The sequence below is a fragment of the Cydia amplana genome, chromosome 12 (assembly GCF_948474715.1).
Source record: "Cydia amplana chromosome 12, ilCydAmpl1.1, whole genome shotgun sequence".
In the NCBI taxonomy this organism is placed as follows: Eukaryota; Metazoa; Arthropoda; class Insecta; order Lepidoptera; family Tortricidae; genus Cydia; species Cydia amplana.
The window spans coordinates 15,456,879-15,473,404 of NC_086080.1; the positions used below are offsets into that span (position 1 = coordinate 15,456,879).

Genomic DNA, 16,526 nt, shown 5'->3' on the forward strand with positions numbered 1-16,526 from the left:
CCTACCGCAGTAGGAATCATCAGTTTTAAGACTAAACAGGAGCTGAGATTTAAATATTTTAGGTAAATATACCCGTCTCGCTAACGGAAGCGGCTCCTAAAACTAGTGCGATAAGGACAAGGCGAAAAACCCTGCGTAAAAATCTCAAAAATCGAGGTTTCGTACTCGACTGTTTCCTCCTCCAAAACTTAACCAATCGTAACCAAATTTGGAAATCTAAATGATTATGAAATTATCTGTGTCGGACCGTTTTGATTTTTTGACTAATTAATATCAGTTTTGAATACCACGCCTCTCAATGCGGCATAGTTAATTAGGCCATTTTGGCCATTTTTGAAGGGCTCTAGCGCCTTAAAAAACAAAAATATCAAAAAAAACAAAACGGTCCGACACAGATATTGACAATATTAATCTGTTTTGAAAAAATCATTGCTCTAGCTTCAAAACCCACGGAGGAAACAGTCGAGTACGTTTGTATGGAGAAATGACCACTCCTGTTGCCTCTTAAGAATCTCAAAGAGCCATAAAACTTGAGTGGTCTGCTTTGGGTGTCTTGGGGAGCCGTTATTGCAACTCCAAAAAGTCGCGTGCATCGTGGTTTGTCGACCCCAGGGCTAAACTACCGCAGGTTTAGCTGTCTTTAACGACTGACGAAAAATTAAACTTTTCTAGGTGCAAACACAACGACCTCCGACTGCAGCGCGCCGACCGACAACAGCTCCACGCTGAACGCGTCGTGGCGGCGGCGCGCGCGCTCCACCGACGCCGAGTGCGAGGGCGCCGCCAGCCCGGCCGTCGCGCGCCGCCGCACGAGGCATGCCGCGCGCCTCAACATGGGCGCCTCCACCGACGATATACACGTGTGCATCATGTGCATGCGGGCTATCATGAACAATAAGGTATGGAATCATCCAGAGAGGGTTTCTTTTTATTAAGGCCCACTGCAAAGGCCTCTCCCCTTGATCTCCACAACTCCCGTTGTTGATTTTTTTATTTAGAAATTTAATTCAGGCAACAAGGCCCATATTACAAATACCTTACAGACAAACATGTATTTTATAAATTTAAAACTAAACACTAGTTATTTAGTCGATAAAACGGCGTGGCTCCGTTGCATCGGCTGCTCCTGTGTCGGATTCGGCAGTTTGCCCCGGAACCTCCGAAACACGACACCCTTCGGCCAGAAGTCGGCGCACTCGATGGTCCCCTGCAGCGGTCGCGGCACGCGCACCACAAAAGAGTTGAAGTGCACGTAGTGGCGCGATCGAAGCCGGAACACCCTCAGCGTGTAACCGGTCTTCTGGTGTACATACTCCACCACTTCAGCAGCCGTGGCGGTGTAATGCAAGCGCGATACGTCTTTTTCCGGCTAGTTGCTGATGAAGGTGTCTAAGGCGTCCCGCCATCTCTGTCTGGGCCTGCCACGTCCGTGGAGATCAAGAGGCCTTTGCCCAGGAGTAGGACTAAAACGGGCTAATAAAAAAAAATAGGCCCACGATTCCCCTCGTCCCGCTCTTGAGCAATCTCTGGCAAGTTTTCGAGAGTGTTCAGGTCGTCTCACCATCATCCATCTATGCCTACCACCATTCCTTAGTTCATTTAGCCCTTTATGAGTGGATATGGTAGACGTACCCTGCCAATCCCATTTATAACTGAAAAGGGAAATGAACCAACTATCTGTTTGAATTAATCTTAGCCATCTATTTGCCACCAAGTGCTTTCAAGGGATGATGAAAGATAAGTCTTAACTTATCATTATTGTCACAATCACTACATGGCTTCGTAATAGTTAAATATACTGTAAACTATGAATTAAGTAGCTGAATAACCCGGAATCGACTTTACCTCAAAGGCCTGTAAATCGTCAGTCTAAATTAATTTCGGTTTCCCATTGAGATAAAACTAAAAACAACCTTATTTTTAATCCAAGAAGTCTCTTTTTCTAAACACTTCCTTTTCATTCCAGTACGGCTTCAACATGGTAATCCAGCACCGGGAAGCCATCAACAGCATAGCTCTCTCCCTGGTCCACCATTCGCTACGCACCAAAGCGCTAGTGCTGGAACTCCTGGCCGCCATATGCCTCGTGAAAGGTGGACACCAGATCATATTGTCGGCGTTCGACAACTTCAAAGAAATAGCCGGCGAGCCGAGGAGGTTCCACACTTTGATGGACTACTTTATGAACTACGAACACTTCCATATTGAATTTATGGTGAGTTTATATTCTTCCTGGTTTTTAGGGTTCTGTACCCAAAGGGTAAAAACGGGACCCTATTACTAAGACTCCGCTGTCCGTCCGTCCGTCCGTCCGTCCGTCCGTCCGTCCGTCTGTTTTTGGTTTCTACTTTTCACTGTATGGCAGTTGTCCATGTCCGACCGCCGAAGACAAAACGACTAGTGATCGACTATCTCCGATCTCCTAATTTTAAATAAAACATAATTGTAAAAAATATTTTTCACCTCAGCAGCTCGAACAAGGGTACTTTGCTACTTAAAAACAGTGAGCAATGCGATTTTGCTCACTGTTTTTAAGTAGCATAGTACCCTTGTTCGAGCTGCTGAGGTGAAAATTTAATTGTTGGTATATCTTAAGAAAACATGAGTGAATAGAGGTAAGTGATGAAGAAGGAATACATTTTTCGGGTTCTCTAATATGTTCTCACTGCTGAGGTGAAAAATGTTGTGTACTACACGAGATCAAAGTTATTTACATCTCGTGCGCTTTTGAGTCCCTTACTACGCTCAAGATTCTAAATTAGATTCACTCGCTACGCTCGTGAATTTATTATAGAATCTTTCGCTTGCACGGGACTCAAAATAAGCACTCGAAGAAATATCAAACTTTGATCTCTTGTTGTACAAATAACTATTTCACCTCAGCAGCTCGAACAAGGGTACTTTGCTACTTAAAAACAGTGAGCAAAATCGCATTTTGCTCACTGAGTGAGCAAAATCGGATTTTGCTCATTTTGTCTCACTCAGTGAGCAAAATGCGATTTTGCTCACTGTTTTTAAGTAGCAAAGTACCCTTGTTCGAGCTGCTGAGGTGAAAAATATTTTTTACAATTATGTTTTATTTAAAATTAGGAGATCGGAGATAGTCGATCACTAGTCGTTTTTGATCGTTGACAAATTGAGCAAAATGCGATTTTGCTCACTGTTTTTAAGTCTTAAAGTACCCTTGTTCGAGCTGCTGAGATGAAAATTTAATTGTTGGTATATCTTAAGAAAACATGAGTGAATAGAGGTAAGTGATGAAGAAGGAATACATTTTTCGGGTTCTCTAATATGTTCTCACTGCTGAGGTGAAAAGTTTTGTGAACTACACGAGATCAAAGTTATTTACATCTCGTGCGCTTTTGAGTCCCGTACTACGATCAAGAATCTTTCGCTTGCACGGGACTCAAAATAAGCACTCGAAGTAATATCAAACTTTGATCTCTTGTTGTACAAATAACTATAGAATGACTTTCGTTTCAGGTGGCGTGCATGCAGTTCGTGAACATCATAGTGCACTCGGTGGAGGACATGAACTTTAGAGTGCACTTACAATACGAGTTCACCTCGCTCAAGCTAGACGACTATTTGGAAAGGCTACGGATGTGCGAGAGCGAGGATCTGCAGGTATAATATACTATTACTACTTTATTACTCTGATTTTAAAGGCGATATTCGCATAATGCACCATTACAAAGTCAGCTGACCTTCGAAATATCGGCCAAGCTAAAGAACAATATCTCAATTAGGACGCAAGATTATCTAATTCTAAGACCTCAAAGACAAATTCTTGCTTCGAATTTGACAGCTAAAGTAGGTGGCACTGAATGTCTCATGCGATACCTAACTGTGGTTGTCAAAAGTTGCAGTTTTGATTCTCCTACACTTTTACTCCTAGATAACTTATTAAAAAAAATTATCGAGCGAGTATTCTTGACGTTTGTACAACCTGGCTCGTGGACTAATCTAACTGTCAATTTTTATTCGAAGGGAAACATTATTTGCGCTCTTAGCCTTTTTGCTTTGTATTTTTATCCCTGTCGATATAAGTCTAGTTTCTGAGAAGAGTATGTAAATTATTACTTTTAAACCTAACAAACTTTTCAGGTCCAAATATCGGCGTACCTCGACAACGTTTTTGACGTTGCGGCCCTTATGGAAGACAGCGAGACCAAAACGGCGGCGCTTGAAAAGGTCAACGAACTGGAGGATGAGTTGGGACACGTATGTATACTTATTTTTCTCTTAATTGTAAGTATTATAACATCTTGTAAAATCAGCAGAAAATTGAAAATAATTAAGAATTTTTTACCTTCTTTTATATGTACCTAAACATGGACCTCAGAATGCACGAACGTCACGTCGCTAAGTCAGGACTGTGATTTCTAAATACGACGTTTTCGTTCGTACGCACACATATTCACTTATCGGATCTGATCCAATCATCGATCAGCCTTCGACTCGCGAATGTGAGCCTATCGCATGTTAATGCGGAGTGTTAACTAATCATAGTTTGATATAAGGGACGTGACGTCCTTATTTTTTAGGTCCATGTATATATCTAATAATGTTTTCAGGCCCACGAGCGCCTGGCAGCGCTCGAGCGCGAGGCGATAGCGAAATTGGCCACGCTAGAATCGGAACTGGCCAGCGTACGCCAGGAGCGCGACCAGCTGGCCGAGGCGCGCCGGCAAGTAGTGGAAGAGGTCGGTATTTGTACTCGCTAGGTGCACGACTGGTGCTGCCCTCATTTTGGCGGACTTTCTACGTTAAATCTTATGGAGTAAAATTAGTTCAAGCGGCTGCCGCTAGTACTAATGGCGGACATTCCATAAGATTACCTGTGTTTGTGACGATCAGCGCCACTTCCCCCTCCACCGACTTCGCACCTTGCCAATAGTGAGCTGCATAATAGGGATGTTGACATGAATCGCGAATATATAATATGTTATGTTTTTACCATAGCAGGGAATATTAGAAGGCGGAAAAATCATATTTTGCAAGTGTAAATATGCATAATAAATTAATTAAAAATAATCAAAAGTATTTAAAATAATGCCCAGTATCACGTGACTGCAAACGCCAATCGGAGCGCGTGACGTAATCACAGTGGAATTACCAAAGACAAGTTATAAAACCTGCCTAAGTGTCCACAGATTATCGTACCGAAACGCGATCTTGGTGCGGTGCGGCGCACGAATCGATAGTGTGTAAGGTGGTGCGTTAAGGACGCAGCTATAAGTTAGAGCGAGAAAGATGATGCGGTAGTGTGTTAAGGCTTTAAAAAAAATTGTCAGTTGCCATATAAAGAATTAAAAAAATTACTGACAGCAGTTTGTTTAAAACGCCGTTACGTCATCAAGGTCACCTGACAGTTTGGAGCGTTTAGGCGCGAAATTTAAACACGAAACTTATTATACATGTTTTTTTATTCAAAATTAATGAATATATTTTTTTAATATTTTTTCTGTAATGATTACGTGTCTATCTACAAAATGAAACCAGTTCCAAAAAATTGTCAACATCCCTATTGCATGGAGAAATGACGAATTCATTGATGAAAGTCGCCATGCACTTTTGCGGCTGATGGTACCAGTCCTAAACATGTGAAGGCTTCAGAGTGTTCGTAGGTGTGCACGTGTGCGTGTACGTTGCAATATACGGGTGAATCAACTTTTTCATGTCACTCGTTGCCATGGTTACGTTCTCCTGGGTAACTCTTTAAAACCCGATTCTTAGGCATTTAAATTCACCAAACACGCTTTTTTGTGATACTTATAAACCCTTTCCATAGAGGGTCGTCTACCAAGCGTGTCAGAAGAAGGTGGTGTACAATGTCTTCTAACAAACTATGCTACTATTGTCTCTTGGCTGACCGGACAGAATAACAACAAGAAATAGTTGATCCACCCATACAGATACTCTTAGAGACGGTACAACGCTTGAGTGACGTGTGCGTGCACGGCTCCAGCATTTCAGCGCACGCGCGCGTCTAGGCACACGCACATTCAAAAATGGGGCATTATCTATGAAAAGGGACCTTATTGTCGATGTAGCTTACGCCGCACAGCGTCGCGCGGCATTGTATTTATATCGGAGCATCGTTAATAATGGCGTAAGCGCCATCGACAATAAGGTCCCTTTTTATTGATAACGTCACAAATATAGTTCTATACATGCTTACATCTTTAAATTGCAAAGCTTCTAACTGTATTGCGTTTTACAGGTGTCAACGCTAAGACGGGCGCAACAGGACTCTAGAAACAGGCAGTCCATGCTGGAGTCCAAGGTTCAGGAGCTGGAATCCTTGACCAAGTCACTGCCCAGAGGAGCGTCCAGTAAGTTCCAATTGTCTTACGTATAATATCATTGATAGGGTTTTCTATTTTTAAAATTCAAGATTTCGAAGGAAAGCATGGATGCTGGTGAAATCGAAGGAATCTTGAACATTTGGCACCTTCTGTGATTTAGGATAGTAACTCGTACATTTTCTCCCGGAAAAGCAATATTCGGTGAAGTGGAACTGCTGATAAAAAAAAAATCTTTAATTCAGAATATTAAAAATTCCATACAATATTGTTAGTACCATAATACATAATACAATAAAACTACTACTACTACTGATGAAGGCAATAAAATGATAACATACCTATTGTGTTGTGGAGTAGATTATTTCTAGTCGATTCTTTTATAGATTTTCTTTTGAATGTGACAATAAGCTTTATTTTCCAGTGGGCGCCATTTCTTCCCACGCCCTCTGCAACGGTACCAACGGCACCAGCGGAACCACAAACGGCACCCACACCCCCAACGGCCCCTCTTCCCCCCTCCCGAACGGCTTCACCAAGCCCGTCCCCCCTCCCCCCGCCCCTAAACCCCCTCCAGCCCCCGTAGCACCCCCCCCACCTCCGCCACCCCCCCTAGTACCGTTTGCTCCACCACCCCCACCTGCACCTGGGTTAATGATGCCCCCGCAACATACGGACGCCATGACGATAAAGAGGAAGGTGGACACCAAGTATAAGCTGCCTACGTTAAACTGGATAGCTTTGAAGCCTAACCAGGTAAGTGAGAAAAAGAACGTATGTTTTAGAGAGGGACAGCAGTGATTCTGCACATAGTAATGGCCTCCGCAGCATACAGATGCCATGACAATAAAAAGGAAGTTATACCAAATATAAGCCGTCTACGATGAATTAGATCGCTTTAAAGCTCAATCGGGTAAGTGAGAAAGAGCGTCTGGGACTATATGATTTGTGCAATCACAGTGACGAAGCACGTAGTACTATTTAATACATACTTTGGGCTCTGGGGAAGGTGGACACAAAGTATACAGATATACCTACTTACCATAGTCGTGAATAGTTCCCGATATTTTATTATAAATTTCACTATACATATATGTATAATAGCAGTTTTGTCTTGATTATTTCAGGTTCGAGGCACAATATTCAACGAGCTAGACGAAGAGCGGCCTAGAAACAGGATAAACTTCGCAGAGTTCGAGGAGAAATTCCGCATCGGCGGCCCCTGCGGCCTCGGAGTGGACTCCTGCGACAACGACACGCTGGCGTCCTTCCCGAGCAAGAGGTTCAGGAGGCCTGACACTGTGTCGCTGCTGGAACACACGCGGTTAAGGAACATAGGTAAATTCCTTTTTTCTCCTTGCACCAATTTTACATGTCTCTGTTTGGCCCGATGGTTGACTGGTAGAGAATGCCATTAGGCATTAAGTCCCCCATTTGTACATTATTTTTGTGTTTTGTGCAATAAAGTTTAAATAAATAAATAGGTTAGTTAAATATAACATATACTTACAATTTGGTGGCCCATGAGGGGAACTGTATTCGCTAGCCTCTTACTTGACTCACAATCAGGCATATGATTAAACTTAACCCTATATTTGAGCTAGAGATTTTTTTAATTGTTTTGTATGTGTCTGCTCTAACATCATTAATGGTAATATGAAACAATGAAGAATCTCTGCGACCACAACCAAGGCTTTTTTGCGACTCACCCGTTATCCCTTGTACTGTAATCAAGCTGCTGGCCTATAAGGTGTTTTTTTATATTATATAATCTTTTAACTAAGTACGTAGACAATGTTAACTAATTACATATTACTTTGTTACAGCAATATCCCGAAGAAAACTCGACATACCCGTCGAGAAAGTAATCCTAGCGGTCAACAACCTCGACCTCAAACAACTCCCCCTAGAAAGCGTCGAAATCCTCCAACGGATGGTGCCTACCGAAGCCGAACAGAAGGCCTACAAAGAATACTTAGCTGAGAAGAAAAATATCAGTTTATTAACCGAGGAAGATAAATTCCTAATGCAACTAGCGAAAGTAGAAAGGATTTCCGCTAAATTGTCCATAATGAGTTACATGGGAAATTTCTTCGATAACATCCATCTAATAACGCCTCAAATCCATGCGATAATCTCAGGGTCATCCTCAGTCAAATCCTCACAGAAACTAAGAAATGTCCTGGAGATTATCCTCGCTTTTGGTAACTACTTGAACAGTAGCAAGCGAGGCCCGGCCTACGGGTTCAAGTTGCAGTCTTTGGACACGCTCATGGATACGAAGTCTACGGATAAGAGGGTATCGTTGCTGCATTATATTGTGGGGACCATTAGGCAGAACTTCCCGGAGCTGATGAGCTTTGATTCAGAGTTGATGTATATTGACAAGGCTGCTCAAGGTAATAACATTTTTAAATGATTTACTTATAAAATGCCGTTGGGTGATTTTTCAATGAAGTATTTATCGTTATGTGAGGTTGGTATTCCACCTGTCCAATTTCTTGGTCCAATGTGCATTGCGTCTCACTCTTTCATTAAGCAAAATGTGAGACGAAAATACACATTAGACAAAGATATTAGACGGATGGAATACCACCCTAGCGTAAATATTTTTATTTTAACGTTTGATGTAAGATTGTCTTGAGTTACGGCGATAGTTATTCTGGAATGGAACGATTTAAACGGATTATATCGTGTATAGTAAATTTAGCTATTTTTCTTTTAGTATTTGTTAATACTGATGCTTGTTTTTGCCGGTCGCTATGCTTGTAGAGATAAAGTTTAAGTTTTCAAAAATTACGACGTTTGACGGTTATTAGTTTTTAATTTTAAGGCTCTAGCTCAGCGCTACTCAACCTTTTTTAGGGTTCCGTACCCAAAGGGTAAAAACGGGACCCTATTACTAAGACTCCGCTGTCCGTCCGTCCGTCCGTCCGTCTGTCACCAGGCTGTATCTTACAAACCGTGATAGCTAGATAGTTGAAATTTTCACAGATGATGTATTTCTGTTGCCGCTATAACAACAAATACTAAAAACAGAATAAAATAAAGATTTAAGTGGGGCTCCCATACAACAAACGTGATTTTTGACCGAAGTTAAGCAACGTCGGGCGGGGTCAGTACTTTGATGGGTGACCGTTTTTTTGCTTGTTTTGCTCTATTTTTTGTTGATGGTGCGGAACCCTCCGTGCGCGAGTCCGACTCGCACTTGGCCGGTTTTTTATGAGGGCCACGAAGACGGTTAATCCCGCTGTAGCTCGGGCCTAAAGATGAATTTGCTTAAAGGTGACGTTCGGGTAAAAAGGCCAGCGGGCTGCCCTAGCTTGAATGGTTTGTGTTTGTCTTAACGAATGTGTGTGTGTTCAGTGTCCCTGGAGAACGTGGTGTCGGACGTGTCGGAGCTGGAGCGCGGCATGGAGGCCGTGCGGCGCGAGTGCGAGGCGCGCGAGGCGCACCGCGCCGCCGCGCCGCACGTGCGCGACTTCCTCAACAACGCGCACGACAAGCTGCGCCGCACGCGCACAGAGGCCAAGCTGGCGCAGGTACACTACCAGGGGGGTGTCACTCCGCAGTTTAGGTACATTTGGCCGGCGCGCCCATCGGACAGGCGTATAGCAGTGGGCTGCCACTTGGCGCGCACGATAGTCGTGTCACGTGGCGCTCGCGCAAAATTGAAAATACACAATGGCTTCGAAACTTACTTCCGCGAGAATCAGAGGGCCTACCGCGAACCACGTTCGACGTGTTGCCTCTCTGTCGCACTTGTAAATTCGAACGTAAGTGTGACAGGGAGGCAACACGTTGAACGTGGTTCGCGGTAGGCCCTCAGACATGCTATCTTCGGATAAAAAAAAATATGTTTACATAATCAACGTTTGTAATTCCTACATATTTATCTTAAAAACAATAAATCAGTGGGTATAGGTATAAAAACTTGTCAAGTGATAACCCCGTGCCGACACTCACAGCTCGGTCATAAAACTGCGGCGCGCAAAGGAGATTCACGGTTCGTGCGCGGTTATAAGTTTAAATTTTGCTTGCAGGCGGCGATATAGGTGTAATTTTTATACCTAAACCTGACTTTTGTGAAGGAGTAAATTTTCTGTACGGTAGTACTATTAGTTATTCTGTGACACTACACCAGACCCTTTAGTACACATTTCCTTATGTGATGTTCGTGTTCGGCGTATATTAACGAAACTGCAGCAAGGAGTCGCATAGAGGCTGTACTGTCTCTACCCGAGTGGGGTCTCCGCCTCCATTGCAGTCGGCTGCAAAACGAGCCGTATATTATACAACATAGATTATCATTGTCGTGCCGCAAACGCTGGCGTTTACACAATCCGATAATCTCGAGATTAAAAACTTCGAACCTAAAACTGGATATTTAGTACAATGCTTTAACCTCCTAAGGCCCAAGATCCTACCCATAGTACTTACTAACTTTGTTATTCAGACCCAGCTCCTTCAACAATTGTGTAGTCATAGCGAACCACGGTCCTACCAGTAGGACTTAATAGAAAACCCACCATTTTGTTTTTAAATTACGCGCTTTTAAATTACGAACTTCTAAAGGACTGTTTTGTTTTGTCTGTGAGCCCTTTAACAACATCGCAAAAAAAAACAAAGTGCTGTAGTAGGTGCTGTATAAAATACAATAACATTAAAAAAAGTCTTCTAAGTACTTGGGTCTGAATGAGTATAAAACAATAGTACTACTGGTAGGACTACGGGCCGTACTGACTACATACTCAATTTTTCGTTGGGCCTTAGGAGGCTAAAGCTAGCCAGGAACCATAATTAATCAAATCAACTTTAGGATTACACTTACCTATGTTTCTAAGGGCCACTTGCACCATTAATACTAACTCGGAGTGAACCGGTTAAAACTGAAGTTACCATGGTTACCAGTACAATTTGACACTGTGTTAACGGTTTAACCGGTTAACCCCGGGTTAATGGGTTCGTGCAAGTGGCGATAAGCATCCAACTGTGTGCAATGTTCCACATAAGAATTTCAAACATATTGTTTCATGTTGTCAGGACGCGTTTGCGGCGTGCGTGGAGTACTTCGGCGAGGCGCCGCGCGGCGTCGACGCGAACGCTTTCTTCTCGCTGCTCGTGCGATTCACGAGGGCGTTCAAGGTAAAATACCATAGATCGCAAACATTTTCTAAAAAAAAACTACGGGTTCCACTCAGGAAATGCCGGCAGAAGTGAAAACTCAATCACTATCGCAAAATGTCTGCAGCACTATGTATAATTGAGGTTAACGCTATCTAGCGTTATTTCGTCGCATTACTTGAAACCCCTAAGCACATCACTGTTCACATCAGCGAAACTCACTACATGGCATTTACTTAAATCAATAAAGAAAAACTCAATGACATTACATGTAACAGTTTTCCGATCAGGTCACGTGTTCGTCACAACAAGTGATCGTCTTACGCTCACGTGATCGTCTTACGCTATCTCGAGTTTAACATTTTTTCCCCACCTCGAAAAGTGCACAGCGCCGCTAAAGAAGTTTTCACTTCAAAAACTGCGAATTTAACTTATATTTCCACCATTTTTGTGAAAACTATATACTATGTTATACTTGGAGGATACAACTAAACGGAGTAGCCATTAACAAGCTTTCCCCTCTGTCGAAAATAGGCGGCCAACGGTCATACACAATGTATGGACTGACGTTTATCTGACATGGCTATTTTGACGTTACGAATACATTTGACGTTCCCCTCCCCCGCAAAAATCGGCAGACTGTTTTGTACAGAAAATTACAGACATGGCGTCTCCGTTTGATTATATCCTCTAAGATGTTATAACGTCGTTTTCAGCAAGCGGACACAGAGAACGAACAACGCCGGCGGCTAGAACAAGCCGCCCAACAAGCCGACTACGTGGACCCTGCCAAGACCAGGCAGGCGCAGAAGAAACAACAGGTAACTTTACTGACCTGTGTTGGACCTTATATCCTTGCAATAAGGTTTACTACCGGCAGTTCACTGTGGCGCACCATGTATACTTTATAGGCTTTATAAAATCATATGAACATGAGGTGTAGCGTCATATTGTGGTCTTTATCGCTTGATGGGAACTAAATAAAACATCCGTTAGGTGCATTGGGGTAACTTCGAAAGCGGGATTGTTTTGAATATGGCAAATATCTACTAAACAAGGACTTTCTAATGTGCAACAACTATACGCAAGATGCCTAGATAAGCGTTGCAATAGCGTAAGTGTTGCTAAAGCGTGATATGCTTCTGATTTTATATATATTTACCATTTTCAAATTTTGTAAAATTGCACATACCGTTCAGTGATTCACATAATTTGAAATTATGAAATTATAGTCAGTTGATAAATAAAGTTGAGAGGGTGAATCAACTTTTTCTTGTCAGTCGTTGCCATGGTTACGTTCTCCTGGGTCACTCTTTTAAACCTGATTTTTAGGCATTTAAATTCACCAAACACGCTTTTTTGTGATACTTATAAACCCTTTCCATTGAGAGTCGTCTACCAAGCGTGTGAGAAGAACGTGGTGTACAATGTCTTCTAACAAACTATGCTAATATTTTCTCTTGGCTGACCGGACAGAATAACAACAAGAAATAGTTGATCCACCCGAGAAATAAATAATCGTAATTAAATATTATGTACCAAAATGAACACTTAAAACATTTAAAATTCTTTTGTTTATCCATTAAACTCTAAAATTTTATATGATGACTTAACAGAGTACGTTAAGTAATCTACATAATGTCAAAGAACAGCACTAAATAATAAGAGTTTTATATCCAACTAAAAGTACAGTTCTATTTTTTTTAAAGTAGGATGGCGTTCGAATACTTTTTCGTGTGTAATTTATTAGCAGCCAATAATGTTATATTTAACTTGCTTTGTGAATAGCAGAAATGTTTAAATGTCAAATACACACTTTACTCAGCTTTTTGCCGCAAGCCGCGGCAGAATGCTGAATAAGGGCTCATTTAGACGGCGGGCGAACTCGTATACGATTTTAGTTACATTGCGCACCATTGAGGTTACATCAATTCGGCCGACCAAACAAACGCCGCAATGTAATCAAACTCGCATGCGAGTTCTCGCCCTGTCTAAGGGCTCATTTAAACGGAGCGAGAACTCGCATGCGAGTTTCATTACATTGCGGGTTTTGGTCGGTCGGTTGAATTGGACGTAACCAACAGTCCGCAATGTAACTAAAATCGCATGCGAGTTCGCCCGCCGTCTAAATCAGCCCTAAGTTTACAATATAAACTAATCTCTTGTAAATACTCGATGTTGCATTGACCGTGGTAGTTTGTGCGCTTGAATTCTGTGCATTGCTTCGACGGAATGAAGATTGCGCAGTTTTACTTTTGCATTACTTTTATTTTAATGTTTAATCAGTAGAAAACATGACTCGATTGTTTTTTTTCTATACTTACATTTCTACTAATGTACCGATTTTTTTAGCGATTTTCTACGAGTGTTTCGCTCGTTTAACTTAGTGGAAATTCTTGTTATAAATATTTTATTATTTTATTTCTAATAGTTCGTTTTTTTAGCATTAGAAAGAACTTGAAAGAAGGTAAGCGATCTTGACATGTCTTTTAATTGAAAAACGCTTTTTAAAAATCAGTAACTATTACTTATGAAAGCAGAAGAATATAAATGATCGTATGTATTAGATTCATAATTGTTACATATTTGCCGTATTAAAATGTGTTTTTCAATTAAAAGATACATCAAGATTGTTTACCTTATTTCTAATGCTAAAAAAACGAACTATAGTTTAAGGTGGTGGGGTAGAAAACAAAAATGAAATAGAAAACCATTTCGTTTTTGGTGAAGGAATTTCACTCCTTTCGTTTTTACGCTTTTATGAATTTTAAATATGGCAACTTTAGAATCAATAAAAATACTCAGATAGATGCCGGCTAGCTGTTTAGATATTTTTGTTTACTTAAGTGTAACATAATATGAATATATAATAACGATAATTATGTTTCTCCAGATGATTCTTGTGTCTATCAATAACCATAAAAAATCTTTTTATTCTACATATCTTTTTTTCTTAAACTAAAAGTAAACAAATCTTGCTAGGACTAGGGATTTCATTGTTTTGGGTCCAATTCTTTCCGTTACACGAAACTTAAACAATTATGAAAACAATACCATAAATAAAAACAATTATTTTTTAGTATTTTTTTTTTTGTCACAGCCATGTAGTATTCCGACCAACGATTGCAATCACGGAAAAGGCGGAAATGATTTATTTATTTATATGTAACGAAAAGAATTAGACTTAAAAGTGTTGCCATATTTAAAATACCGGCACACAAGCGGTGATGGTAACACCATGCAATTTCTACAGCGGTTTAACTACGCGGCCGTCAGCGCAGGCCTTTTGCAGCAGCACTTGTCTGAGATGAGGCACAGCCTAGACCCCTAGGCGGCCTAGGGCTTAGGCCGGCGATAGTAAGTCGGACACGGGGCGTTTGTGTGTGTTCAGTACTAACATTGTGTGTGAGTTGGTGTATAATTAGTTGGATGGGTGGGGTATAGAAAAATACTACATATTTTATGAAAATTATTGCTGATTTCATAGTTTATGGTCTAAATTAGGGAAGTAAATTTTACTCTAGGCCTAGCACATGATTGGCGCGACAGTATCTCGCAGCCAGATAAACTACTCGTCTTTTTCTAACTATGTTAATTAAAGAGGGACGGATAACCTGTCTCGCCGCGAGATACTGTCGCGACAATCATGTGCTAGCCCGGCTGCTATTGACTACAGGTTAGAAAAAATCATTTCATCTGGGACGAAATAATCAGCGTCTTAATTTTTAGGGGGGATTTTCTTTAACGATAGTCTCCTTTGAATAATAAAACAATTTTTCCTACATAATTACTTCCAGTTGAATGGGCACAGCATTGATGAATATTAATCGGCACTCAGCAAAATTAACATGTTATTGTCAATCAATTCTTATTAGAAACGCAAAATGCAAATTACTATGTCACTTGCAATTTTGAAAATAATATTTAAAAATACAATCTTGTAACTTTTCTAATTATACACCAATGGGGTATCGGGGAACTGGAATAGAGCATGAGTTTTGGACCTTACGGGGATTCGAATAAGGGTTAAATTCCCCGGTTTGAGGCTGAATAGAAATAACCTCACGGCTTCGAGAAGCATGCGGTGCACTTCACAAGTTCACAGTCACGGTTCATTTCAAAATTTCCTAATATGCCCTGTTAAAATGGACCTTGAGATCTTTAGCGATTCTCTTAGCATTGTACCTACGTCCTACGCATATAAATAAATTCCAATGCACTTGCCAATACAAAATCGTAATTATTTTGACCTTATTAATAAGTAATTAGTATAGCTTTATTGACAAAGATTTATCTTCTAGTTCAAAAAGCGACTTTGAATTGACAATGTTGTTTAGGTCATCTTTTTTTTTAATTTTAATGTTACTTTGTTTAATTTTGATATGCGTCTGGACTGGACAGGAGTGTAGGAACAATGCTAAAAATAGATGATGGAATAAATAAAATAAAAAATCATCCATGACATCAGAAACAAAGAATTTGACAACTAAGCATGAACCCCGAGTGAGTAGATTATAGTCGAGGTCCCAGATAGTTAAAGTATAAAATAAACTGTATATTTCATCTCACGGCATAATCCTCCTATAGATAGATAGCAGCGGCGGTAGCACGGTCGCATTTTTATCGCTTGTCACCATGCCTGTCACGTTCTAATAACAAGTATGTAAGTGCAAAAGTGACAGTGATAAAAATGGGGTATCAGCGTAATTCGTCCCATTCGTTTTTCGTTCATTTCTTATGTCCGTCTCATTCTGTGTTCACTCGATCGCTATATGTCCCTATCGTCTTAAGTACAATTATGTAACCTGTCTCTTTCTTAACAAGTCTTTTTCGTTTTTCGTCACGGTCTTCCTAGGACTATGTCTTTGTTTGTGTCTCTCTTTTTTGGTATCATTCGCACTTTATCTTTAGTCACTTTCGTTATTCGTCTCACTCTTTTTTTGTCTTTAATGGTAACTCGTTCCGTTCTTTTTTGGGCACGTTCGCTAATCGTCCCGTACTAGTAGGTCTTAGTTGCTATTTAAACGAATTACTACGAAATTACATGAAATTATGACGATCACTCGGTCAATAAGATATAATTTAAAAAAAATA

The 16,526-nt window shown here is 40.9% G+C and overlaps 1 protein-coding gene across 2 annotated transcripts in view; it reads left to right on the forward strand.

Moving 5' to 3' along the window:
• LOC134653139 (formin-like protein) overlaps positions 1-16,526 on the forward strand; it is a 104,492-nt gene that overhangs the window by 85,438 nt on the left and 2,528 nt on the right. Inside the window, exons 5-17 of one of the 2 annotated variants that reach the window (XM_063508449.1) lie at positions 673-899; positions 1,967-2,215; positions 3,484-3,627; positions 4,108-4,224; positions 4,578-4,706; positions 6,227-6,338; positions 6,733-7,064; positions 7,436-7,646; positions 8,135-8,707; positions 9,675-9,850; positions 11,352-11,453; positions 12,149-12,253; positions 14,686-14,789. In XM_063508449.1, the coding sequence (XP_063364519.1) occupies positions 673-899; positions 1,967-2,215; positions 3,484-3,627; positions 4,108-4,224; positions 4,578-4,706; positions 6,227-6,338; positions 6,733-7,064; positions 7,436-7,646; positions 8,135-8,707; positions 9,675-9,850; positions 11,352-11,453; positions 12,149-12,253; positions 14,686-14,763 (2,555 nt within the window). In that variant the 3' untranslated portion in view covers positions 14,764-14,789. The remainder of the gene's footprint in view (positions 1-672; positions 900-1,966; positions 2,216-3,483; positions 3,628-4,107; positions 4,225-4,577; positions 4,707-6,226; positions 6,339-6,732; positions 7,065-7,435; positions 7,647-8,134; positions 8,708-9,674; positions 9,851-11,351; positions 11,454-12,148; positions 12,254-14,685; positions 14,790-16,526) is intronic. The other variant, XM_063508448.1, reaches the window with a different exon arrangement.